General features: G+C 43.2%; 1 protein-coding gene and 1 pseudogene across 1 annotated transcript; one reads left to right on the forward strand and one right to left on the reverse strand.

The window, feature by feature from the left end:
- Window positions 1–786: 786 nt before the first annotated feature.
- Window positions 787–5,186, reverse strand: LOC139654258 (RNA-binding protein 15 pseudogene; annotated as a pseudogene).
- A 12,464-nt stretch (window positions 5,187–17,650) lies between these two features.
- On the forward strand, window positions 17,651–26,483 carry LOC139654256 (sodium-dependent neutral amino acid transporter SLC6A17-like). Its single transcript, XM_071531343.1, has 11 exons — window positions 17,651–17,933; window positions 20,865–21,022; window positions 22,146–22,272; window positions 23,496–23,677; window positions 23,824–23,934; window positions 24,089–24,330; window positions 24,477–24,669; window positions 24,804–24,996; window positions 25,306–25,465; window positions 25,742–25,904; window positions 26,085–26,483. The coding sequence occupies exons 1-11, from the start codon at window positions 17,651–17,653 to the stop codon at window positions 26,481–26,483; spliced, it is 2,211 nt and encodes a 736-aa protein (XP_071387444.1).
- The last annotated feature ends 1,183 nt before the right edge of the window (window positions 26,484–27,666 follow it).

A 27,666-nucleotide genomic window follows, 5' to 3' on the forward strand; every position in this document is an offset into this window, starting at 1 on the left:
CAATATCCTCTTCTCCAACACAGGATGAGGCACGCATGACGTCTGGCCCTAGCACAGAGATCTTCTTCACGACTCCAACGCAAGGAAAGGTAAAACAACAGGCAAATACACAAATGAATGAATATCAGCGCTCCTTCTCAAGCTGGCGCAGACGCTGAGCCAATACTTTCTGCACCCGTGTCCTGCTGGAGACCGGTGAGAAAGAAGACTGGGCATTTGAAACGTTTTGCTCCCATTGACAGGCTGTCAGATGCAGACGAACACTGTGATATTGATACAGCCTGGTGTGGTGAGTGACAAACCGGGCTGTTGCACGCTCCGCTGGTTCTCAGCCGCACCCCCAGACATACAGGCCAGAGGTGACCCAGCAATATGCCACATCTTTGAGGGGGCACAGTAACTCTAGATCTGCCTTGGCAGAGGGAATGAAATAAAAAAAAGCTAGTAAGAAGCCCCAATTTCAATTTCAGTGAAGGCAACATCAAAAACTCTTCGCAGAGGTCATTCAACATCTGATGATCAACACCATCAAAATAGGAAGCTGTCTTCCCTTGATCTCACACTTTTCCTCTCCTTTCTGCCAGAGAAGGCTTCCACTTTCAAAGTGATATGCCTTTGAGTTTTAGAGACAATTCCAAGTACAATTCCAAGAACAGAAAAGGTCACAAAAGTTGTCTTCCGAGGCAGATACATTTGTGTTTCCCAGGAAAGAGTAAATTTATTAAGACTGAGACAAAATCTATGAAGCGCATGTTGCACTTTGTGTTTTCTGACAGGTAGGTATACTTCTTAGGCCCATGAGCAATGATGGTCTCCATTTTTCTCTCCAGATATCCTGAGTACACAGCACAAAGCAAAATATTCCATTTAAAAACATGGTACTGAAATCAAAGCATGAAAACAAATCAAAAACAGTCTTTTCAGAGGAAGGCATAAAAGGCCATTGTAGAAGGGCCCCTTTGCTCTGATGCAGGGTTTTCTCACACAAGTCCACTGGTGGTATAGTGATATTTTCCACTTATGGACTCCTGATCAATTAGGAGGGATTTGCATGGCATACATATAGCTCTTATTTTATAGGTTACATCATCTTCTTAAATACAATACATGCAGTGTTGGGGTAGTAATTGTAACTGCCGGATTACAAAATCAGATTACAAAAACCAAGTACTTAAATCAACCTAGTTTTTTTTTGTTGTAAATGTGCAATTTGATTATGTATGCTGAGATTCTATGAATGGTCACATCACATTATCAGCAATGCCACATTGAAAGTTGCGTTCAAAAAGACACTTTTTGGTGGTTAGCTACAGTCAACCATTAATATTGCATATAGAGGGAAACCAAAGGGAACTAACTGAGTGTGATGCTGATTAAAACTACAAATATGGGTGCTGTTGCTACCAATGCTTAGTGAAAATTGTGAAAACCAAACATGAGGACATCTGCATTAATTTCACCCTACAATGTCAAATAACCTTCACACATGGCTCAGAAAACTAAGGAGCTTTGAAAAAAACTCTAAATAATCATACTGTAACCATTCATGCTCCTCAAATGTCGATGTCAACAAAGCCTGAACTAAGGAAATTACCCCTGATAAGAAAAAATGGAGGGAGCACCAACAGTCTGTGATGGCCAGACACCGAGAGGACAAATACACTGCTCTATGGAATTAAACAGTCGGTACAAAGATTTTTCCACAATTTTCCCTAGCTTTAAGTAGCATGGCCATAATTGAGAAAAACAGAAAAACTCTCATATTGATACTCTGAATTAAAAAGGTACTCAAAACATAAGACTTGTACTTGGTCAGCAAAAAGTGGTACAGGTGCACATTTGAAATATGCTTATTAATGAGCAAATAGGTAAAGCTTTAGAGCAAATGGATATACTTCTTTAATGAGGGGAAATTAATACGTACATGAGATTGATTCAATTCTCTTGTAGCCATAGCTGTACAAACATTGTCATAGTACTTCAAAGCCTTTGAGACTGACCAACCAAAACTAAGTTGAGTACAGATAAAATGAAGGCTAGCTATTCTGTTTTCGATTTCAAATATATCTTTATAGAGTTCTTTTTGTTACAGTCTGCCAAAATATCAAAGGATATAAAGGAATGGTGTTTTTTTTAAATGAAATAAGGCAACCGATATTACTGATTCACAAAAATGTAGCTTACTCTTGATTTCCTTAAGCGCAGTACCCTTCAAGTTATTTACATTTGACAACCAAATATCAGAGAGCAGAATGTAACCTGTATGAATTAATCAAATCCATCAACTCAATAAAATGTATCATGACTTTCATTTCCACTACATATATACCTTCAACAGGATGAAATACAAACTACCATGCAGGTTTATGAACTTAAAATAACCCTGTAATTTCCTCTTATTATGCTTTGTTACCTACTAAGTTCACCTCCCTGTTTTCACAATTGATAGCCAAACACAGTGCACAAGTGTGAATACAGCCATTATATAATTTACACTTTTTTTCTTTCATGATGCTCCTCTGATAATGACCATCACCAGGTAATCGTCCTCGGATTTGGCAAAGGCTTTGGAGGAGGCATCCAAGAACTGCTGTGAGAAATCACACGGGGGGAAAGCATGAAGGACTCCTCCCTGGTCCTTGTCACCCTTCCCCCCCACAGGGAGACTGATGACACCGGCCGCCTCCTTCTGCTTCAGGTAGGAGACCAGGTTCTTCAGCGGTCTCTCGGTGGAGTTGCTGGCGTCCTGGAGTCCTGCGTCCTCAGTTTTCCCGGGCACAGCCAGGAGGATGGAGTATCCGCTGGGGACGGAGGCCTTGATGCGGCGAGAGACCTCATCCAGCTTGGGCTGGTCCAAGCGCAGGCGCTGGGTGATCTTTAGCTGGGACACTTGGCCCCCCTTGGAGCCCTCCACCAGCAGACTGGTAGCCACAGCCATATCCCCCTCCAGCAGGTGCATAGATGTGGGGAAGCTGCTATTCTTCAGCAGGAGGACGCCCTGCCAGGCCTGACACAGCTTCTGTCCCCTGGCCCCCTGCTTTGACTGCAGGCCAGACTTGGAGGAAGATAAGTTGGAGGATGAGGATGAGGAAGGGTGTTCTGAACAGTCCTCCTTCCTCACAGGGCTCCTATATAAGTCACTGGCTTTGCGTTTGCGGTCTTTGTCAGAACTGGCGCCCGGCATGGTGGGGCTGAGCGTCCGCCGTCTCTTCTCTCCAGGTCCGTTGTCCAGGCTGTTCTGACGCTCTTTGACAGGGGAGGTTCTGCCAGAGCGAGGTAGGCGTTCAGGGTCACTATAGCGTCCCCCGTCTCGGCTGCTCCCTCCGGGGCTGTGCTCCAGCGAGTTGCCAGGGCGACGGCGAACATATTCACTGTTGTCAGGTGAACGATCCAGGCGCCAGCCATCGTCCAACTGTCTTCTTTTACGGCCCTGATCTCGGCTTTGTAACTCCCGTTCCCGTTCCATTGACCAGGTTTCGCGGGAACGCCGGTCCAGGTGATCTAGGGCTTCAAAGCCTGCTCCTCGCATCCTGTCATGGACAGCCAGGCCAGGCCATTCAGCACTAGAGTACAGATCCCTTTCTCTGAAGCGAACAGGGACTGGAGGGGACCTCTCTCTCACTCTCACGCCCTCCGTGATGAGGCGGTGGGCAAAGGGCTCAGGGACCAAGTCATAGTGCGGCAGGGGGAGAAGTTGCATGTACTGCTGCTGCTGCTGGTAGCGGTGCTCTGTTTCTGCAAAGTCTACTCTGAGTCTCCTGTCAGGGCCACCTAGAGGGGCGCCTCGCATGTGAGTACAGGCAGCCTGTGCAGCGTCCAGGCTTTCATACTGGATGTAGGCCCATGGCTCTCCTTTCCTATAGTCTATAGTCCTGATGGTGCCAAAGCGATCAAACTCCTTAGCGAGCGCAGCAAGTGGGACCCAGGGTCCAAGGCCCCCCACCCACAGCCGGGTTGTGGGGGTAGGCTTGCCATAGCCGATTTTTATTGAGTTGTGGCCCACCACTTTCCCCGACATTGTTACTTTGGCACAGTGAGCCATGTCAAGATTCTCAAACTTTAGAAAGCCATAGGTGCTGCTCTGCCCTCGCACTGCCCGCTTGATGTCCACCTCTGTTATCACCCCAAACCTGTCAAACGCCCTCCTGAGGTCGCTCTCGGTCACAGTGATGTCAAGATTGCCAAGGAACAAAGTCCTGTTTGCCCTCTGGTCGTCCTCAGGGGGCATGAGGTCTTCCTCACGGAAAACTGCACATTCGGGGATGAATGGGGGTCGATTCCTGGCATCGTAGATTGAAAACTCTCTGTCTCTTTCCAAGTCCCTTAAGTGAGGTGGAGGAGGAGGCGGGGGGAGACGACCCAGCGCCAACTGCTGTAACCGGTAGTCTCTATAACCTAGACCAGTAGGTGACAGAGCTCTTTGAGAGTGTAGATGTCTGTGTCCTGGAGGAAAACTGTCTTTTGAAACAGGGGAACGGCTCCTACGTCGGTTCATGTAAACCGCCTCAATTCTGAGCGGCCGGTCGTACAGCACCAGCTTGCCGCGGGCGTGTTTGGCCGCCTTGGCGTCGTCGGGCCTCCTGAAATTGACGAGCGCCACTCTTTCGTCGTTCACTCGACTTATTTTGACACTCACGTCTCCAAATTTCTTAAACTCGTGAAACAGTCCGTCTTCTATTTCCTCGTCGTTCAGCTGAGAGCCCAGCTCGCTTATTTTAAGAGTCTTGTACTCACATTCTGTGTTCGACGGAGGCCGCGGGTCGCTGCGTGAACCGGCCCTAGAAGAGGCGGTGGTTTCCGTAATGAGGTCGTTGTTGCCTCCGTAGTCGTAATTTGTACCAGTTCGAATAGACATATTGTGTCCGTCTGGGTCCCGCATGTCTCTTTTTTCGCTGTGCAAACCTCGCCTGGATGAAGCGCCGCTTTGAGCAGAACTATTCCCATTATTGCTGCCCGCCGTCGACAGAGCTCCCATCTTTTTGCTGGTCGGGTGGCTTCCTCCTCGGTCTCGGATATCATCCAGCACCCGGGACCGTTTCTTCACCGGCGATCGCTCTTTCCCCTTCATTTTCAAAAAGCCGCTATCGCTGCGTTAAAACTCAAATCAATGCAGACGTAATCCCTGATTCGACTGTGCAGTATCCTAACCGGTCTAAACTATTTAACTTAAATGCGGTTTCGCTATCCTCTAACCGAGCGACACATCCGCCATGTTGGATTGCTCGGTAACTGTAGAGGAAATCCCGCCTACGTGTCCGTAGAAGAAGCTGATTGGCTACGCGGGTGTCACTCATGCAACTCGGAAGGCTGCTTTGCCTATTGTAAATCAGGGTGCGGCTCTGGGGTCAAAGTACAGCCCTTGCCCAAAACTGAGTTTAAAATTACAGAATGCAGTGGGAGAGACAGCTGCTTTTATAACCAATGTGGCATACTGTCCTGAATGATTAACTATTATCGAGAGAGAAATTACACAGCATAAACTGATACGAATCTCATAACAGAATCAGAATGACTTTATTAGTCAGATACAATAAATGTACAAGGAATTCACATGGTGACTTTGATGCAGAGACAGCTTACAGGGTTAATGGTTTACACTGACTCAGATGGTGCAAGGACAACAGTGCAAGGCATACTGTGGACAGTAGACAAAGATCCAACAGCGTGATGTGTAGTGAGTGTATTGGCCATGAAAGTATTGGTATTGGTCCCCTGTCCCTGTGTGTCCCTGTGAGGAAGTTATACTGGATAGAATGAGATGCATGAAATAAATTAACTGTAGCATTATAGAATGTATTTTTGTGGGCCTGAGAAGTGTCAAGGTTGCAAAGTCTGTGTTACAGACCACAGAGACATTTAATGCACATTTTAATGGTGTGTAGACTACACTCTAGAACAGGATGTGTCAATTTAACACATCTGTGTGTCTTCTTTGGGACAACAAATATTTGTGTGACTTTTTAATACAAGATATGTTATATATTATGTAAGATATGCGTTGTGTTAAAATGCCATTGTCATTGTTTTTTAGTGTAGTGCAGAAGAGTCAAAGCTCCTTGTGTAATAATAAATTGTATGATGATAGTATCCTTCTAAACGGTTTATAGGATAGTTTTGTTGTTTTTTTCTCATCGGGGCATCTTTTCTCCTAGGTGCTAGCTGATCTTTTTTTATATTTTCCAGTTCTTTCTCTAAGATTTACATTGATGTGGAATCATAAATTAACACATTTCGATATCTAGTAAAGATGGACTTGATTTGACTTGACTTGATCTTGTTTCTGGCTATGGAATGGATCACTAAACACACAAAACAGCCATAGGTTATACCAGAGGAGTGACATATTTCAGAGCTGAAGTTCACCATTCTCTTTCAGATTTTTTTTCCTTCTGCCACTGCAGCACGGTCAATCAGATTTCAGCAACATTAGGCTATACTTTTTAATGGGATATTTCGTCAATAAGTGGGGGTGAGATTTGTACAGATGCCTGAGAAATCAGTGAGAGGGGGATGTGGTGTTGGTTAATTTCAGAAGTCGAAATTGATTTAAAAAAAAAAAAAAAAGCGAACAGGCTTGTGTTAGAAATGAAATAAAAGGCCCATTCATTCTATAAATACACATAAGTTGTGTCTTTACTGACTGCTGTCTGCTGAGACTAACACTTGTCAGTCAAAGAATCCTTGTTTTACCACTAGGGGGCAGAGGGGTTCCTCCAGTAGGCCTACAAATGCAGTCTATCATTGAAAAGAAGGTACTGAGCAGGACTGTCTGGACTGCAGACTACCTAGATTTGTACTAGATTTGTTCCCTGAGTGCTGACTGGAAATCAAACAATGTGGTAAAATGACACAACTTATCAGGAAACAAGGGAACTTTAAATTAATCTTCTGCTAGCTTTCAAAGCGCCTCCACAAGCAATTTGAATTGTAGAGAAATGTGAAATAGAAAAGGCAACTTTCCAAATCAACTGCACTGAAAAATAGCCACAGTATTGTCTTATGGGCTATCAGCTGGCCTATAAAGGTTACTACCATGGGCATTTCAGACATGCGCAGTTCAAAAAAAAAAAAAAATTGTGCAGTCTCTCAGAGACAACAGTGCATGTAGATGCCTGCACTTCTGGCAAGGATAATAAAACTAATTCAGGTGAATGGACTGTCTACACCCCTTTTAACAGAAAAAGTTGGTGCCATGTGCTGAATGAATGGTTAATGGTCCTGGAGCTTTCACCAACACAAGGTTTATTCCATGTTGAACAGTTCTTCATGTTATGCAAATCTACATACTATCTGGGGTATTTGTTAATTGTGTTAATTTGTGTAGCTGTCCCACAACTTCCATTGATAGTATTAATAGTACACAGGAATACAAATGTTAAGGCATGTATGTAGGGCGCTCCCACGCGCAGGATTACAGCCTGCCTGCCACAGCAGAGGGAGAGATGGGGTCCCATTCTTAATTTGTATTGCTTTAGGAATAATGTTTCATCTGACAGGAAGAAAAAACTGTCAGAATATTTTTAACATCAATTCATAAACTTCATTCTCCACTAGCTTTGTGTTCCAGTGTGCCACACACACACACACACACACACACACACACACACAGACACGTACACACGTGTCACACACACGCATCACACACACACACACACACACACACACACACACACACATTTTAGACATGCAAATGTCAGTCTCCTCAGATCAATGTCTGTTGTGCATTTCTTTATCCAGTCACTCTCAGCCAAGGTTCTTACAGACTAAATGCTTCTCGATGATGGCTATGCTATTATCTCTGTCCCACATCACAGCATATACACAAAAAATTAATTGTCCAAAAGCTATATATATATATATCCATTTTGGACAAAGATCATTACCACAAGTCAATATTTCCAAAATACAAAGGATCCCCTCTCTAAAATCATTGTGACCAACAAAGACTGAAGCCCCCTACTTTAAAAAGTAGGCTACCATCATTTGCTTTAATTATGTGTTACCAATCTTTTTTTTTAAGAATAGGTTTCACTTTTTCATCTCACTATATAGTGAGTCTGACCCTATTATATAAAATTCCCTGTTGCATCAACCTTGTTAAGCCAACAATAATTACTAAAAAAAGAAAAGAAAAAAAGTATGCTTTGCTGCAGGAGTATTTTAAAAGGATTATGTTGTCCAAAAAAAATGGGGACGAGAGCTTTGCCCTCAACCCTGTGAGCTGGACTGGCCCCTCTTTGAGAGACCATCTGGTGGAATTCTTCTATAGGCCGTCACATGGCGCAGCAGGGCAATCTGCCACCCAGTATTAATATGGGTTTAAGTGTGCCTGTAAAGATAGTATGAGGGGGGAAACTTGCCTGCTTTAAATCTCCTCCCAATATCCAGGGCAATTGCCCTGCTCAAATGGAGCAACCAAAGCATTCAGCCGTCAGAATCATACTTACATAATAACAGTGGCAAAAATATTAGGTGAGAATTATTTGCTTACAGTTGCAGTACGTGTGTAAATGTTTACTAGCAGATAACCACTCAGGATGCAACCCACCCACACATTTGTGCTGTCAGCACATTTTAAATAGCATAATCTAAAAATTATACTTCATTTGCAGTTTTTGGACAGTTAAGTCTGCACTGTATGTTATGCTGCTATCTCAAATTCACTACTACTATGAATTTAATGAAAATATGAAAATAGAAAATGTACTGCAACAGATATGTGGTTCATCTGGTAATAACCATCAACAACAGAGTGGCACGCAAAGGTTTTTGTTAATGAGCTGTCAAAGTAGAGGGAAATCTGCAAAGGATTAGTGAGGAAAAACAGTTTTTAATGAGTTTCTATTTTTGTCTGTTGCAATAAGGTGAACAGGATGACCTGACCCACTACACTCTGGCTTTCATGTGAGACAGATGCTCAGTAACAGATCTGTTTGTGCATTTCTCTTGTCAACCAACCAAAAGACAACCTATCATTGGCCTTCATAAGCTGGACCTTTTTTTCTCCAGCATGTCAGAATTCATTGTCAAATCAATACAATCAAGATGAAAGTCTCACTGCGTAAGTGGCAGCGGATAAAGGATGATCTAACTGGAAGCAGCTAAGCCACCGACTGATTCCCAAACTGATTCTCAATTGTATTCAGGTTTTATCTCTTTTATATCACCTGTTTTTATTCATGGATCGATACTGATTTGATGACAATACCAGCACAAACCCCTCATAGAACAGTTTTTGACTAAAACCTGCACCAAGAGATACAGGCCATCTTGGCAGGTTGGCATATGGTGTAGCACTGCAGTAGGTCTGTCAGCCCAGCATGACCCACTTTCTCCTCTGTCTGAACACCTGCACAGCACCAGATCCCCAGTCACTGATGCACTCTGGGAAACTAGGAGGGCTAAAGTTGTTGCAGTACTGTGGGGACACATGTGCAGATATCACAGATATCTAAGTTTCATGTGTTTTTTGATCCCTGTGAAATCAAAACAAAGGTATTGCTTCACTCCTTCATATCCATTCAAATTAAAGCTCTTTGTTAATGTCTTTATATAGCCTACTTATAAACCTTGTGTGATGTCTATGTAAATAGTTTGTGTTTTATAATAATATGTTCATTATCTGTTGTTTTTAACAGTACTATAACGGTTCAGTACAAAGCTGAAACCGTACAGTGAGAGCATTATCCCTCCTAGCAAAGAAGGGGTCATCCATCAATTAGCTTTAACCCTCTTGACAAGAGGAATCATTAAATCATCAATGTATTGATTGCGGACAGCAATGTAAACAGAACGGTCCATCAATTGCTTTGACTGAGTGTAAATCCATTTAGTACTCTCAGAAGTATTGCATTTTCACTTTCACAAAAGTAGTTTCAGTTTGTTCAAGCGGTTATTGTGCTAAACACAATGGAATACTGACTAGCTGAGTGGTACCATGTGAGAACCTGAACATAAAACCCAATGCAGGCTGGAGCTTTTTTTAGGAGCTGAGAGTGACCCAGACAGCGTAACACAAGGGGAGAAACAGGAAGGAGGGAGGGAGGGATGGGAAGAGGCAGGGAGGGAGGAATATAAATGAGACTGGAGTGAAGGAAAAGTACTGGACGGATGTGGCGGTGCAGATGCAGAATGCGTGAGCCCACGTGAGTGGAAGTGGGCGAGGGGGAGTACAAAAGAAAAGAGGCTTTCAGTGAAAAATGGGGGCCGCAAATGAGCTGGGAAAAAATTGTGAAGGTAGAGACTAGTGAAGGTGAACAGTTTGCAGAGAGGGATAGAAATGTGCTGCGTGCCGTAAAAAAGGAGTAAAGGTAGCCGACATCAGCTATGAAAGAGGCATTAGATACTGAAAAAAGCATAGAGGATGTTTGAAGTTATTTGTGAGAATAAGTACACCATACAGAGGGATCCTGACAATGAGAAAAGATAAAGCTACGGATGATGGAAAATGATAAAGACAAACAGAAAGACAGACAGAGGGAAAACAACTGGCTGAAAAAGCTGCTGCTGTACAGGCTGTTAGACAAAACCAGACAAAGGGAACATTTATTTAAAGACTTAAAAGGGGGTACAGTGACTTAAGCACTGGTGTTGTGTTATTTCTGTGTTTTTTCTTTATATTTGGTGCCAAATAAACTGCAGGCAGAAGCAAATCTCCTATGTCCTTCCCATAAACTCTGAACAAAAATTATATAAGAATATGTACAACAAATATGAGTAAGAGGACACAGGGTAAAGGGGGGCAGAACAAAGCCCCGGCTCCTCCAAACCAAATGGGACCGCCCGGTCATCTGCTAACCAGAGAGGGCAACAGCACCACTGTGCCAGCAGTCCCACAGGCCGGCAGCCTGCTGAGACAAGCTTAATAAATCCAGAAACGTATAGCCAAGTGGTTCACTGAATGACACATTACAACCGAGCAGCTCCCCTGCAGCAGCTGGGGGTTTAATGCCTTGGTCAAGGGCACTTCAATATTCGTTTTTGAGTAAGGGACAACATTACTTATTTATTCAGTAGATGGTGGAGGAGAGAGATGTTGTAGCTTCATTCACACTTAAACATCATAGTCCGTTTATCAGTATTTTGAGCCTGTAGAATCCTTCACATGTACCTAAAGCTTGGTGATGCAGCACCAAATCTCTGAAAAATCCTGCTGGAGTCTTTTAATGTGTGATGCTGCATGATTCACAGTCTTAACAGAATCTTAAAATGTGAGCACCTCTAGGACTAAAAACTCATGACTTGAGACAAATAGTTGTTAAATGTATGGTAGGCATAATATAAGTTTCTACCTACACCCTTACCCTACACTCAGTCCTTCAATCCTTGCTTTTAAACGGACTTAATCAGAATTTATTATCGGATTTTGCGTGTGCCTGCAAAGCAGTGGCACCTTCTTTTGGATGCAACATATTATGGGAGATCATTTCTGTCTCTGAGATTTCTTGTCAGGCTTGTCTCACATAAGACAAGGGAACGAGAGGCTGAGGAAGCAAGACTGAGGTGAGAAAGCACAACAGGCAAACACTTTTAATCCACCACACACTTCCAAAACCTACTAAGGAGAAAAAGCAAAAAATTAGAGAACTGGGGAAGGAGAAGATATGGCAGTGGAGAAGCGGGCATCCATATGGTACAATGACTCCTCAAATGACTTGAAACAGTGGCCTGTGATGTTTTAATAAGACTCTGAGAAGATAAACTGCCCTCTGTTACTTTAGTCATAACTAAAACTGAAGAAGCCAAAGTTTAAGCAACCAAACAGGAAAAGTAACCCAGGACGCCACATGTGTGTAGTATTTTGAATGTGTTTTGTTTTTTTCCAACTAGGACAAAGCAATTTATCAGGAGAAGAATGCAGAAAGGAAAGTGCAGAGATGAGACAAAGTCTGTCATATGATCCTGAGGTTGCTGTGGCAACTGATCCCAGTAGTCAGCTCTGAAAAGGTATGCGTCAAAAGCGTCACAGAGCGAGCAAGGACCAGCCTTAGAAATAGAACAGACAGAACGGACCCTCAGTAAGTTTTGGATGCTGCACTCTGGGCTGCTTTTAGTTGAGACTAAAAAAAAAACACATCAAGAGTTATGTTTTATAGAGGTCATATCTTATATGAGTGTGTTGTGTTGCCATTTGGAGCCAGTTCAAAATTATTTAAAGCTTGTTAAGCAGGATTTTGCCCTCATGGAGAGTTTAAATCTTAATTCACTGAAACATCAACTACACCTTTAGCCACCCCATGCTGTGTATCACCACTGAGACCAAATTGTATAATGATAATTATGTTTGTTTTGATTGCACAGATGCAGAGGAATGTAAAGAAGCAAATAAATAGGCCTGATTAAAATGATCAAGAGGGTAGACGTGTGGGAATAGAGGACAAAACAAATCCATAAGGTCAGGATGAAAAATGGCCTCAAGATGATATCAACCTCCCCTATCTCGGTGGTATTAAAGAATATTCTGCTGGATGGTGCATGATTTATGGTCCTCCGGCTGGCTGTGTCTGCGGCAGTCGTGTCATGTGTCCAATGTCTCAATAGAAAATGACCACACATTGGGAGTGGAGCAGTTGTAGCTCACACACTTCAGGTTTCATCAGGAAGATAAAGTCGGATGGTATCAGAGATCAGTGTCTTGGCACTTGTGTGAGTGTTGTCCATGTTCACAAACAGAATAGCCCAAGATCATGAGAATTACGTGCATATTCTCTCCCTCCAAAAGAGGATTCTTATCAAAATTGTGATTTACAGACTATCAAAGCAATATAGTGTGTGCCAGTGAAAAGTAGGCAGCAAGGTATGAGAGGTAAGTGTTTAATGGCACTGAAAATATTGTCTCCTCTGCCTCAAGTACAGACTGTCCTTCTTTTCTCCCTTTTATTGTCTGTGAGTATCTTTCATTTATTAATGCTTATCCTTTGTAACCAGCAGCTCCTCCAGCCAGTGTAAACAGCTTGATAATTTCCATCTGCTGTTCAAAGAATCTGTTAGTCAGTCTGGACATTAAATTTCAACTCTATACTCCGCTATGAACTGCTTCAACCAGCAAATAAACCCCTGATCTCTTGTCTATTTTGCAATTTTGATTAAAAAAAACAAACACCTTTATTGGTGATGATGTCATAACCTCATGACTCTTCTGACATTAACAACCAGGCTTACTGAGTGTTACCTTTAAGAGACGCGGTGCGCTGTTTTTCTGAGTAGCCTACTATACTGACGGGGCTGTGGTGAATGGCTTGAATTTTTTATCAATTGAAAAACGCATTTGGGACCAGCCTATATAGAGTATGACGAAAGCTGCGTCAGACAATCACTTCCTCGGATAGGAGTGAATAACCTTGACAAAGCCACGCACAGTTTTGCACCATATCCTCACCATACCTCCTCCACGTGCAGAGATGCTTTGATGGGTGGATGTCTCCTGAGGATCCGTGTCAAACAACAAGTGACTGGCAGGTGATCATTCGCCAGTGTGATAATGAATAGCACTTTGTGCGTCACGGTGCGCCCTGGACTCTCCACCCTGCATGTCAATTGTAGCCAAAGCAGCATGTGATCCAGCAGCCTCCGTCCTCCAGTCTCCTACACCGGGTACCACACTGAAACAGAAGTGACACCAGGCGGATGTTAATGTCTCTCTCCAGTTATGCTAGGCTTTCTTTGACAGCTGCGCTGGTATTAAACACTGGATATTGTTGATCGCTTCCAAAGATTCACGGTGAGAAAGAATATATTTTGTTTTCATTATTCCTCCACTGAGCTTCTCTGAGAGGCAAGAAACTCGATAGGTGATATCACCTGGAAAAAAAGATGTAGACTGTTTTCTGTAGCCTCTTGCAGTAGAAATGTCTGCAGAAACTCGAGTTTCAGAAAGAGTTTCAATTGCTACGTTTCTGTCTTTAACATAGGCTACACTTCTGTCGAATCACTTTAAGTTGTCTTCGGATAGGCTAATTGTGTAAAATTTGTATGAGGAACAAAAATAGACTTCTATCTGTGTCCTAGTTTTCTCAGATGAATTGAAATAATCCCATATCTTATTTGACCTTGAGTGCGTGTATTTAAAATCGTCACATCATTCATAATAGAGCAGTAAAAACTAGAGGCGTTACAAAATATTAAGCGATCAATATCTGCACCAAATTTGTCACCGGGCGCACACGGGGAGTGATGTCTCTCTTCTGGGAGTATCTGGTGTTGATTAGTGAGGACATTCAGCTCTTTCACCCAAGCTGCAACATTTCAGACAGGGAGTGCAGCTGGTCATTTTATGTGTGAACTATATTTTAGAGTGAAAAGAGGATTTAATGACAAAAAAAACAATGCTGTGCAAGTTGATGTCCTAATGCTTCAGATTTAGACTACTCCAGTTCGTCCTTTTATAAAATGGGCTTTTGCATTAAAACTAAAATGCATATCATCACCACCCAGCAGGCTATTAATGCCATGCTACAGACTTTTTAATACTTTAATACTTTTTCATTTCCACTGTGAAGCAGCTCAGCCCTGCATATTGCTACTCTGCTCATGTTACCTCTCAGTTTTTATTACTGAGTCTGCTTTGTGTTGCCAACAGTCGTGTTGGGTCATGCTAGTACCAGAGATCACAGGATCGATTAGTGGATCGATTAGTGAGGACATTTGAACAAGGTTGATAGCTGAAGCTGATACCTGCAGGGTGTGGTGTTGTACCTTGTGGGCAAAAATGTATTATGTTGTGTTATTGTGCATGTTTGCATGGCTAAGGTTTGGATTTGGAAACCACTCTGCATTTGCCCCTCTATTGTCTATTCAATTATAGTTCATACAAACATATTCTTACGCATATAGAGTGTAACTTTTAATTAGGTGTTTTGCACTTTGTAATGTGTCTGAGTGATGGTAAGAGTGTATGTTTATAGTTAGGAGTGTTTAATATTATACTTACAACCTTTGTTGGTGCTGAAAAGTTAACAGTGCAAAGTATGATTTCATTTTCATTTACATTACATGAGAAATATGCATGCATGACAATAATGAAGTATTAAATTAAATGAAGTGCCCCATTTCTGCTTTCATGTAGAGTGTGCATAGCTTGAGTGATTACATTAATATCAACTCTAGTTTGTGTGTGGGGAGAGAGAGAGAGAGAGGCCATCAGGATTATTTAAAGTCATTCAGATCAGACAGCCTTTAATGTGATGTGATGTTGATTACACATTTTGAACACTTTGTCTTGGCTACAGACAAATATCATGAAATCATAACTGGGGACTTCTTACATTCATGATGAACTACTTACTTGTACAGTTACATCAGTGCCTAATTTGCATTTCCTAATTTGAACTACGTTATTTTTGTCGTTCAGCACAATATATGATTCCATATTGCAGCCTCTGCTGATGATGTAATACGTGTACAGAATAAGCAAGCATCAGACCAAATTATTTATGTGGTTTCACTAGAAGTGCTGTCGGTGGTACTGAAGAAATACCCTGCTAACATGAATGCTATGCCTCGTCATAAGGGATGGAGAAACTTTATGAATAGGCAAAATAGAGAATAAATATACACAAATCTGGCAGATATTCACACAGGTTATGTAAACATGACACAACCACAGATACACCATGGCTGATATGGTTGTAATCACTATAATTGCGTTAGATTTGGTTATGAAATCCCCTGACTCTCAAATCAATTTTCAGTTTTTAACTGCGTGCTGAAAGAGTCAATCTGGGTCTTCTGCATCCAAGGACATGGCTTTATTCTCATCGACCTGGGATGAGGATAAAAACAAGCTGCTGGTCCCCTGCCATTTCTCTCGTTTGCTACTCCACCCTATTGTTTGCCATTGAAAACAGTGCTATGAAATTGCACCATATAGTCAGACTCTTAACATTGCATGCAGTTATCTGAATACTGTTTTTTTTTTTTTCAGCAGGATTATTGGTTGGGTGGGTTGATGTGTTTTGATTTCTCATTTCTGGCTGGATGATGCAGCTGCAGATTGATATTACGTGTCTCGTACAGTATGGGATTGAATGACAAGTCAGAAGCAGAGCTGGGGGCTTTAGAGTTAATGCACATGGGATTATGTAGAGTTGCCCTGTACAGTTTGTGAATGGGCGTGGATTATTGCATCATGGGCTCTTGACATGCACAGAGGAGGAAATCTGTTATGACATAAAAAGAAGAAAAAAAAATCAGCAAGTACAGCAAATGCATGTATTGAGCATCATTAGGTACTGTACACAAATGAGCCCAAATACTACTGTAAAGGAGTTAAGTTGACTATTGTTTCAAGCTTCCTTGTCACCAGCAGAAGCTATGCTAGTGTTGTTGTGGTTAATGTTCTTAATGGAGAATTTGCTGATGAGAGTTTGGGAGGGACTGATGTAAGCAGTGGCGTGTCGTGACGAGGGAGGCTCGTGCATCACTGCTGTTGCATCACACTCGAGGTGTAGCAGCCAACAGTCTCTCAAGATGTTACCCCAGTTTGAACCACTCCTCTCTGTCCTCTGTGTGACCTCTATTCAGTCCCAGTGTTTCCTTTGGCAAAACCACAATACTTACACCTCTAATCTGATTTGGCTTCAGAAGTCTTTCAATCAATGCCATCACAATATAGACAATCAGTCATTTTTGTTAGTGTTGTGTTTTACTTTCCCCCTGTCCTCCGCCCTCACAGATCCCATGGGCTTTGTAGTTCTGCATTTCAGTGGATGGTGGATTTTTATAATGGAGAAACGACTCGTTCAATAAGTAATGAGCCTACACCAGGCTTGTGATGTGGATCAGGAGAACACATGACTGCAGTTTATTCAGAGCATCATGCTCACTTCCTCCATTACGTTTGGGTTAAACCAACCACTCCGTGAAAGAGGGGTGAGGATGCTGCTGCAAGGCTTCAGAGGATTAGGGGATTTACAGGAAAAAGCTTCACTAAAGTTAAGCTTGCAGAACAGGGAAATTAAGTAGAACAATTTGCAGGATTGGGAATTTTTGGAGCCAAAAACTTGCGTGGGAGACAAGGGCCTATGCTGTTTTTGAAATGTAAAAATGTCCTTAAATGATCCTTAAATTGCATTGCTGAGTAGTTTTTGTTGAAAGAACCAAGTTCAGGGTACAGGTTTGATGAATGGTGTCCTGTCTCTCTGTTGACATCCTTCATGTCTCTAGAGAGGCATGGTCATGTGTTACAAGCCAGTGTCTTATTACAAGCTTAACCAAGCACTAAATGGGGGAATAATTGTGTCAATGGCTCTATCTGAAGTGTTATTTAAGGGCACAGCGGTGCAAAGCCAGCTTAACATTATTGTACTCAAACAGGCCATGTCAAGGGCAAATAATTGACCTCCTTTTGTTTAAAATGTGGACTTTTAAAGGAATGGGTGTCTAATAAAGCATCCTTGTAAAGAAATAAAATGCTCATGCTTATATTTTGATGATGACACTGAAATACAATTTCATTCCTCTGTTTTTCTGATGCAGGACTGAGGCCCACACCTGGAATCCAGCAGTTGCTGTCACTCTCCAGCATCTCCCATATAACATCCGGCCAGACCTTCTCCACTCTCTGCCTGCATCACTTCTTTCTGCTGCTACCATACTTGCTCTCTCTCTCCACCCCCACCCCTTTCCCAGCTCCCAACCCTCAGCGTCCCTGATGCCTAAGAACAGCAAGGTGACACAGCGCGAGCAAAGCCATGAGCACGTCACGGAGTCGGTGGCTGACCTGCTCGCACACGAGGAGCCGCTGGACTACAAGAACAGCTCCCTGAACGTAGGAGGAGCTGCTGGGAAGAAAGTCCCACAGATAGAGGTCCCTGAAAACGATGGACGCCCCGCCTGGAACAGCAAGCTGCAGTACATCCTGGCCCAGGTCGGCTTCTCTGTCGGCCTGGGAAATGTGTGGCGCTTCCCTTACCTGTGCCAAAAGAATGGAGGAGGTGAGTTAGAGAGTTTGCTCTCCATTGGCCCAGTGTTGCATACAGCACAGTCAACAACTATATTTATATTGGAAATCCAAACTTGAACTATGCATCATAGCTATGTGTTGCAACCTATAACACAAGGCCAACTCTTGTGATTTGTTGTTGAGATTATACTGACATGACAAGCAGGCTGATTTCCATTTGTATGAGGTCAGTACCGGCTCAGCTTTCTGTTTGTCATCGCTAGATGAAGAGTGTTTGAGCTGCTCACCTGTAGTGGCTCAGTGACCCCGATGATCAGGAACTAAATGGCAGTTCCACTTGCCTTTCCGCTACAGTCAGACTCCACTGCCAAGAGAGAAGCTGGATTGCACAGAAAACAGCCAACTCTAAATATAGCTGCACTATTGATTACTACTGCCAGTAGGGCTGGCCAGGGCTCAACTGATACTCTAGTCAACAGGAAAGAGCTCGATTAAAAATAAATGCGTCCGTATAGTGCTGAGGATTTATTTTTGTCCGGTAACCCTGTAATTGGAGGTGTAGACTACTGTGTAAACCTGTGTTCATAGTAGGTAAAAAAATTGTGTACAGCCCCATCAGCTCCCCCTGCTTACCTTTACTGCCATTGTCCTGATTTATTGCATATAGGCAGGATTTACCGACAGTAGGCTCATTCCCAATCTGCCAGGTTGTGTGACCTGGAGAACCGCCATCTTTCACTCTGTAATTTGCTGTCTGACAACCAATTACAGACACATTAAAGGTCTGTGTTGTTGGGTAGTTATCGCTCAGTGGGCACTCCTCTCTTTTCCTCTATTCCTCTCCCTCCTCATGCCTTTCTCTCTCTCTCTCTGTCTAACACCCTCTATCATTCTCCCTCCCTTGTCACTTCTTTATGCCAGTGAGCTTGCCATATATCATACTATGAGCTGGCCCCAGTTCAAATAACCTGTGATAGAGTGGATTTGGCTGAAGAGGCACAGTATTTGTCAGCTGATTGGAGGATCCTGGCAAAGGCCCAAAACGCCCCACTGGATTCACCTTGCTGACCTCACTGTCCTCTCTATTCCAGCTCACTTTATTTAGCCCTTTTCCCCTTCTCGTCACTCTGTCTATGCCATATTAGTCCACCCGCTATGAGATGTGTAAGCCACTGTATGTAATTCCTACTTTTGATGTATTAATATTAGTACATGCTTGCCTACCATAAGTCTTCTCATCCCGGATGATGAATCACCCTTCGCACATAAAACACAGTTGCATCCTGATTATGCCTCCCTTCCCCAGGATTAAGCTGGGAAGGGACAAATTTAGACTTCCCTCTTAATTCAAATTAAATTCAAAAAATAATCATCAATGGGGTTGGATGGGCTTCAGGAGAGGAGGAGGGGGGAGTTAACACTATATCATATTTTCCAAGTTGTTGGTAAATGAGAGGTTCATTTAAAGAATTTATTCACAGCTGATGCAACACTGTTGAATTACTGTATGAAGCATATTTACTTAGTGGCTTAAGCTGCAACCTGTAAAATCTCTACTTAGGCCGCTATTCACCATAACAGTAGAGCCTGTCTGATTTTGCCCACTTACCTTCCTGCACCACATTGTTAAAAGAGAATGCTCTGACACACACATCGTGATACCAAATGAAATGCCACCAACAAACGTAATGTTAGTGGTATTAACAACACAAAATGCAATACAAAATCCTAGGTGAGTGTTTTAGGGGCACATTAGTGGCACATTGAAGCACTGAACATAATACAGTAATGTTATGAAAGTGAATGTGGTTTGGCATACTGACAGACATGCAAGTCGATACGTCACCTGCATATTTCACATTTTGGAGACAACTGTGACTACTGGAGATTATACTGTTGGTTTGCAACACTTCCTCAAGTGGAAAGCCAGAGGCAACAGAGAAGACATCATCTGTTGTTTTGATGGGATTGGATAGCTAACCAGACACATTATTTCCACCTTGTCTCTGCCTGTGATGAGCGTCACCGGTTTTGTTTACACTTTACAAACGTGATACATACACTTTTCTTGCATATTGATTGAAAAACCGTAATAAATGTTCTGAGCTAGTGTTAAAAATATAGAGACACTCGTATTATGCTCAGTGTATGGTGTTACTCTTTATCTCTGTGGCACCTTGGACAGGACACTAATGTGATGTAGGACCAAGGACACTTTTATGATGTTGACTGCCAGCCTATGGGCCATGGGCTAGATGAATCCTTGATCTAAAGCAGTGATTCTCAACGTAGGGTCCGGGGACCACCAGGGGTCCTTGAGGTGGTTCCAGGGGGTCCCCAGTAAATTGATGAATTGTTAAACTTCAGCATTATTTCATTTACAACAAGTTAACACAATTAGAGAATGTGGAAGAATGACTGTTTTGATCATAGTTTCACTGTTATCTCTCTACCTACAATACAGATAGTCATGGAATTCTGGACAAAATCATATCTAACAATAAAAATAGTCTCAGATTTGGGTTTGAGAGACAGAATCTCATTAAATGGGGGTCCGTGGCCCTAATGTGGACTAAATTAGGGGTCTTCGATATGAAAAAGGTTGAGAATCACTGATCTAAAGTGTTTACTGTCATCATTATTTGGTTTGGTTTTGAAATAGCGTAAAGATATTCAGAAAAGCCAGGAGAAAGATATGTGACAGCATAGCAGGAGGTAGATATGAAACTATGCTGGAACAGTACTGTTAAAAGGTAGGATTGGGGGTTTAAATAACTACTAAACCTCTAGTTTCCAGATCTGAATTTTTCAACACCAACATGTTCAACAAGCTTTTTTGGTGTTTCAAAGAACTTGAATGATATTTAAAATCATATTTTATGTGTCAACACGCCTGCGATTGGTCAGTTGGGTTTGCCTTGAAATGCTGTATATAAGCTCAATAAAGTTCCATGTTTTTCAGGTGCCTATCTGGTTCCCTACTTTATCCTCCTCATCATCATTGGCATCCCGCTCTTCTTCCTGGAACTGGCAGTGGGTCAGAAGATCCGGCGTGGGAGCATTGGGGTGTGGAACTATGTCTGTCCCCGGTTGGGCGGGATAGGGGTGTCTAGCTTGATGGTAAGTGAATCAGGTACTGTTTCATTTTCATAATTTTTGTTAGTTTTCATCTTGATGGGTGTAAATCAGAATAGATACCTATTGCAGTGAGCACATACCCTCAACACATACCCTTGATAATACTTTCTTTGTTATACAGTAGCTGACTGTAGACAGTGGTGCCACAGGAAAGCAGGTAGACAACAGTACAGTGGAGAGAAAATGTGTGGGTCCTCTGATAGGAATCAGGGAGGCTGTAATGGGGGAGTAGCTGTCAATCCCATAGTTAAACAGAAACACAGCTGCTGAATGTGCATCGGTTTCAGGAAAAACAAGCTATTGCATTGTCTATGTGATTTATTATGGTACCTTCTTTTCTGCATGGGCAAACACTTTGAATCCCCTGACAAACAATACACATCTGCTTCTTTAATATGTTTATTTATTTATTTGAACTTGTAACATGTATTTTTTGTATTTTGTTTTTTTAGGAGAGACATGCTAATCTAGCATCTAACTGTGAATGAAATATGTTTTTGTGTCTCCTAGCCAGTACAATACATGTCATATAATATGTAAATGCCAGACAATCATGAAACAGAAGCAGCCATAAACAGGATTAAGTTACAGGATAGAGTAGCCACAACAGCCTCTTAACTGCCTCTCTTGGTTTATGAGAGATATTGGAGTGTTTGGGAGTGAAAGTTAGCCTCTCTTTAGAGTTGCATTGCTGGCGCAGAAGTAACTATAAATATCTCGTAGAAGATCACCGTTGAAGCCGCTGAAAGAGAGCGCTTCAATAATTCATGGTTTCCTCGACCTTATTTAGCTCCCGCATGTCCTGGCTGGCATGATTGCTCAGAAGACTGACAGCAGCATGGGACAGGCACAAAGCCCGGTGCCTCATTTGCATTCTTCTTCCACTCTCTACAGATCCGATTTTAGAATTTTGTGTCGGTGTAATAGACTAGACACCTTATATTTGCAGATTCTGTTAACACAGCCTGTCTCGTGGCTCTGACGTCACATAGCAGAGGGAATACTGCAAAATGTCATAGAACAAATTATTTCCCTCTCTAACCATCTATCTATCTATCTATCTATCTATCCATCCATCCATCTATCTATCTATCTATCCCTACAGGTGTGTGGCTTTGTGGGTCTCTACTATAACGTGATTATCGGCTGGAGCATCTTCTACTTCTTCCAGTCCTTTCAGTTCCCACTGCCATGGAGCGAGTGCCCAATTAGAAAGAATGGAACTCTCGCTAGTGAGTGACATCACAATGCTAAAATGAAACATGCAAACAATAGACTGTTTTAGTTAGTGTTTTTTTTTATTATTTTCTACTCAACCTGTTAAGTCATTTTATCTTTGAAGCAATATCCTTTTATGGCACTGTTTCAGTCAATCCTTAACGTATGTTGTCCTCACCATAATACCACAATAGACCCACCATGCTCCAAAGTTCCAGATTAAATTTTGCCTCGCCTCAAGCCCAGCCGCTTGGGTCTAAATCGCACATCGAATCAGATCATCCAAATTGTGTTAACTTCCTCACAAGTTTCCTTCATAGATGGACATAATCCAGATTAAACTCCTCTGGAGGTCTATTAGATTAGAGGCGATAACAACGTAACCCCAGGGGCGCCTGGAAACACTCAGCATGTACATGACTCAGCATCTCTGAGTCTGCCGACTGAAAGAAAGGGAGCAGAGATTCAGACTGAAGGACGCTGATATTGAAGGACAGAGGTATAAAGCCGACTGCGAGACATTTCACTGGAAGGACGATGGACTGCATCCAGCAGTGTACAACTGCAAGGAGTATGAGGGGGTGATGCGGTGTTTCTCATAGATCTGTATCTAATGCACAAACAAAGTACTTGGATGGACAAAACATCATAGAGACAGGAATTCATAAACTTGTACCTAACCAAACCAAAATTTGACAGAGGCTATCTTGATTTCATAATCGATGGATTGAATGAGCTGGCCACACCTTTGTAGGTGTGTAGGTGTGTGTGTGTGTGTGTGTGTGTGTGTGTGTGTGTGTGTGTGTGTGTGCGCGCACATGTGTGCATAAATCTGCACCTCTCGAAGAATCGTTACACTGCTGACTCCCAGCCGCATATGTATCATTTCCCAAGGTTGAGCTATAAGAGCAGAATATACTGTATGTGCACAGAAAAAAACGTCAAGTGTTGTGAATGGGTGTTCATGCTCTGCATACTAAGTACAGAGATGACCTTGTTTAGCTCATTTAAGTCAGAGATGCAATCCAGCAGAGAATTGAGATATTGACCCTGCGCAAACATTCTCTTTCTCATTATATTTCTCCCTGTGCTCTCCCCATCCTTCCCTCCTCTCACACCCAAATCACCCTTCCTCTCTCCTTTCCACATGTTTATCTGCCCATCTCTCTTCTCCTTCATACCGATTACCCCCCAAAATAAACCATCACCACCATGTCCCGCCTCCTACGATGCACAGTTGTGGAGCCGGAGTGTGACAAAAGCTCAGCCACCACCTATTTCTGGTACCGCCAGACTCTGAACACCACCAGTACCATCGCAGAGAGCGGCGGCCTCAACGTCAAAATGACCCTGTCTCTGCTGGTGGCCTGGATCATCGTCTGCCTCGCTGTCATTAGAGGAATCGCCTCCTCTGGGAAGGTAGTGGGCTCAGCGGGAGGGGGGGGGATGTGTGTGGGGTGGAGCGGTTGTGAAAGGAGAGGATAATATAACGAGGGAGAAAAATCTGAAGGAGACTACTAATTGCCCATCGATGAATCTATATTTTTCCTCTCCGCCTTTCTCAGGTGATGTACTTCAGCTCTCTGTTCCCCTATGTGGTGCTTTTCTGTTTCCTGGTCAGAGGTTTAATGCTGAAGGGATCTGTGGATGGCATTGCTCACATGTTCACTCCCAAGGTGAGATTGAGGGAACGGTTCCATTCCCTACAGATGTCTCACTCTCTCTCTCTCTCTTTCCTCCTCTCTGTATTTGTCACCAGCCATCCTCGATACTCAATGATGAAATGAGAATCACACAGATTGATTCAAGTTGCCTCGATGTGTCCCACAGCTGGAGAAGATGCTGGAGCCCCAGGTGTGGAGGGAGGCAGCCACCCAGGTCTTCTTTGCCCTGGGCCTTGGATTTGGAGGAGTCATAGCCTTCTCCAGCTACAACAAGATAGACAACAACTGTCATTACGACGCTGTGCTCGTCTCTTTCATCAACTTCTTCACCTCCATCCTGGCCACACTGGTGGTGTTCGCTGTGCTGGGCTTCAAGGCCAACATCATGAATGAAAAGTGTGTCGTAGAGTAAGTTCAACGCCCCCACAAGTTATTCCTTTTTTGCTACCAGAATGCGCTATTTGTGAATTATGAAATAATTTCAAGAACCCAATCTGACAACTACACACCGTTGTCTGCTATTTACTTGTTTTTTTTTCCTTTTGTCTTCATAGGAATGCAGAGAAGATCGTTGGATACCTGAACTCAAATGTGCTGAGTCATGATCTAATCCCTCCGCATGTGAACTTCTCCCACCTTAGTACTTCCGACTATGCGGAGATGTATGGAGTCATCAAGACAGTGAAAGAGGGCAGCTTCTCGCAGCTGGGTCTGGAGCCCTGTCTTCTTGAGGATGAGCTCAACAAGGTGGGTCTGGTGGGAGGGACCGAACCCTTAGGCTCCTATCGATGAGTGCGCTCTGTATTTGACCTATTTTACACCTGCTCCTCCGGCTGTCCCCATGCTTTTATCGTCTCACTTCTCTGACCCGCTCTCTGCAGGCTGTCCAGGGTACAGGCTTGGCCTTCATCGCCTTCACAGAAGCTATGACCCATTTCCCAGCTTCTCCGCTCTGGTCAGTCATGTTCTTCTTCATGCTGATCAACCTGGGTCTGGGCAGCATGATCGGCACCATGACCGGCATCACCACCCCCGTCCTCGACACCTACAAGGTCCAGAAGGAGCTTTTCACAGGTCTTCACCACTATTTTCTATTAGTAGTTCAAAACACTTACTCAGCACTTAAAAAGGATCTCAGCGCACTTGGGAATGGGCTGCATTAGTCTTTGTGGCATTGCCCTGTGTGTCCTGAATGCAAATGACAAACAGAAAACAAAACAGCCTACTAGCAATAAAAAATAGATTGCACCCAATTTCTCCTTTCTCTCATCTACAGATCCAAATTGGTTTTCTATAATGACATGGCTATTTTTCATCTTTCCTATGAATTAGCACTAATCTTTTTTTTTTTTTTCTTCTTCTTCTTCTCTCTGTTTCCCTTAGTGTGTTGCTGTATAGTAGCCTTTTTCTGTGGCCTGTTGTTCGTTCAGCGCTCAGGGAATTACTTTGTCACCATGTTCGATGATTACTCTGCTGGTCTGCCTCTCACCATAGTGGTCATCCTGGAAAATGTGTCTGTTGCTTGGATCTACGGCACCAAGAGGTGAGACCAGCTAGACATCAGCTGCCAGCTACAAACCCACAGTTCAGAAACTCAGAAACTGACATTTCTGTTGGGTGGGTGGGTGTGTGTATAGGTGCGGGTATGGGTCTGTGTCTGTGTCTCTTTGTCTGGGTCTGAGTGTGTGATTGTGTCTGTGATTGTGTCTGTGATTTTTAAATTGCAAGAAAAATGATAAATTTGTGAAGTGAAAAGTGTAAAACTGTGTGAAAGGACTTCATCATTATTTAAACTCTTGTGCTGCTCTGTGGCTGTCAGGTTCATGCAGGATCTGGAGGACATGTTGGGTTTCCGACCATACGCCTACTACTTCTACATGTGGAAGTATGTCTCTCCTCTGTGTCTCATCGTGCTCATCTCTGCCACCGTCATAGAGATGGCCTTCAACCCGCCAGGATACAACGCCTGGGTCCAAGAGCTGGTCAGTCTGTGTGTGTGTGTGTGTGTGTGTGTGTGTGTGTGTGTGTGTGTGTGTGTGTGTGTGTGTGTGTGTATTAACTCCTGCAATGCTCCTTTCAAGCTGAGGAGCATTTTCTGAAACATTTTTTCTTTACATTTCTTTCCGAGTCACACTTCCACACTGAACCCTCTCTGCCTGCAGGCTCAGGAGCGTTTCCAGAGCTACCCTCCCTGGGCGCTGGCCATGTGCTTTGCTCTCATCATAGTGGCCATGCTTCCTCTCCCCATCGTCTTCATTGCCCGGCACTTCAACCTGCTGTCGGATGGCTCCAACAAGCTGTCCGTCTCCTACCGTAAAACCATGATGAAGGATATGTCCAATCTGGAGGAGCAGGACGAGGCCAGATTCATCCTCGGCGCCAAGCCCAGCGAGGCCCCGACATCCGCGCCTGCACACAGAGCCTTCCTGAGTCCCGGAGGGAACAAACCGCTGGATCCCAACTCTCTGTCTCCAAATAGCTGCTACGGAACGAGCTACCAGAACGCCGCCATCAGCCCCACCACCCCAACCACGCCTGTCACCCCGGAGTCTGACTCTTGATTACTGTCCGCCCTGTCCAAACACCTCTTTCAACCACCAAGTCTCCACTGGGGGTCACTGCAGCACCGAGAATCCCCACCACCGCCCTGCTAACCTCAGATTAATCTCACCACCATATATATAACCCTCCCCTTTAGCGAAGCACAGGTGTCCCTAAGTAACAGCAAGGACCCACCTGTGAAAGTGTCCAAAATGTTTCGCTGTATCCCAGTGTCTGGTAAAGCAATGTGCTGGACAAGTAGTCAGTTTGGAGATATACTTTAATTAATAGGACAAGACAAAATTCAGTGTTTCTCTTCTTGACTCTCACAATTGATTAAATACAGGATATAGTGCGAGATTGACAGTGACGTACTCTTGTATCTGTGACATACTTTAATATTACTAGTTTAATGTGCTTAAGATGCAGTTCTGGGATCTGCTTTTCTTTGCCTTAGCATAAGGATCCTCTGCAGACACAGTCCAGCAGAGTCCACATCATGTTCTGCACAGTGCAGGGAACCTAAAGGAATGTAGTGGAGTCTGTGCGCTCCAGTCTGGTACAAATGGTTCCTGTTTTTATTCAGTACGGTGGCACATAGAGCCAAGATGAATGTGAGTTTAATTTTTAAGGTTTAAAGCCTTTCAGTGTTTGCTTTGCTGCCCTCTATAGCGGTACTGTGTCGAAGCCATACAGTCTGTCTAACACAAAATGGGTCCTTTGTTTTGTAGTAAATCTTATGCAGTACTTTCAGTGTGTATATGTGTAGAATGAGCATTAATATGCACCTCAATTAAATTTTTAACACCACTGATGCACTAAACTAGAAAACACTTCTCATCGTGTAGCTTTGTTTTCAAAGCCGAGTTCAGAGGGCTCTGTATTGTAAACTATGCTTCAGGCTGCTGTCAAGACACCCAGTTTTGTTACATTTTGCTAGCACACATAGACAAGTCTTTCTCGCCCAATATCAACCTCCTGCTGTATTTGGTGTGTAGCCAGTATTGTTCTTGTTCATTGTGTAGGAGTGATGTAATGTAATACAACAAGGATTATTATTATTGTTTGTGTAATCTGGAGAAGGTCTAAAGCCACACTCTCATCATCCATGCTACACATACTTGTGCTGTAGAAACTCACTCACTTCATTATCTCCACCAAAGAGCAAAATGTAGATAATAAAACACTTGAAAACCACACATT

The sequence above is a fragment of the Centroberyx affinis genome, unplaced genomic scaffold (assembly GCF_046629955.1).
Source record: "Centroberyx affinis isolate AG114_WGS23_722 - 3 ecotype Tasmania unplaced genomic scaffold, CSIRO-AGI_Caff_v1 ptg002066l_1, whole genome shotgun sequence".
Classification (NCBI taxonomy): Eukaryota; Metazoa; Chordata; class Actinopteri; order Beryciformes; family Berycidae; genus Centroberyx; species Centroberyx affinis.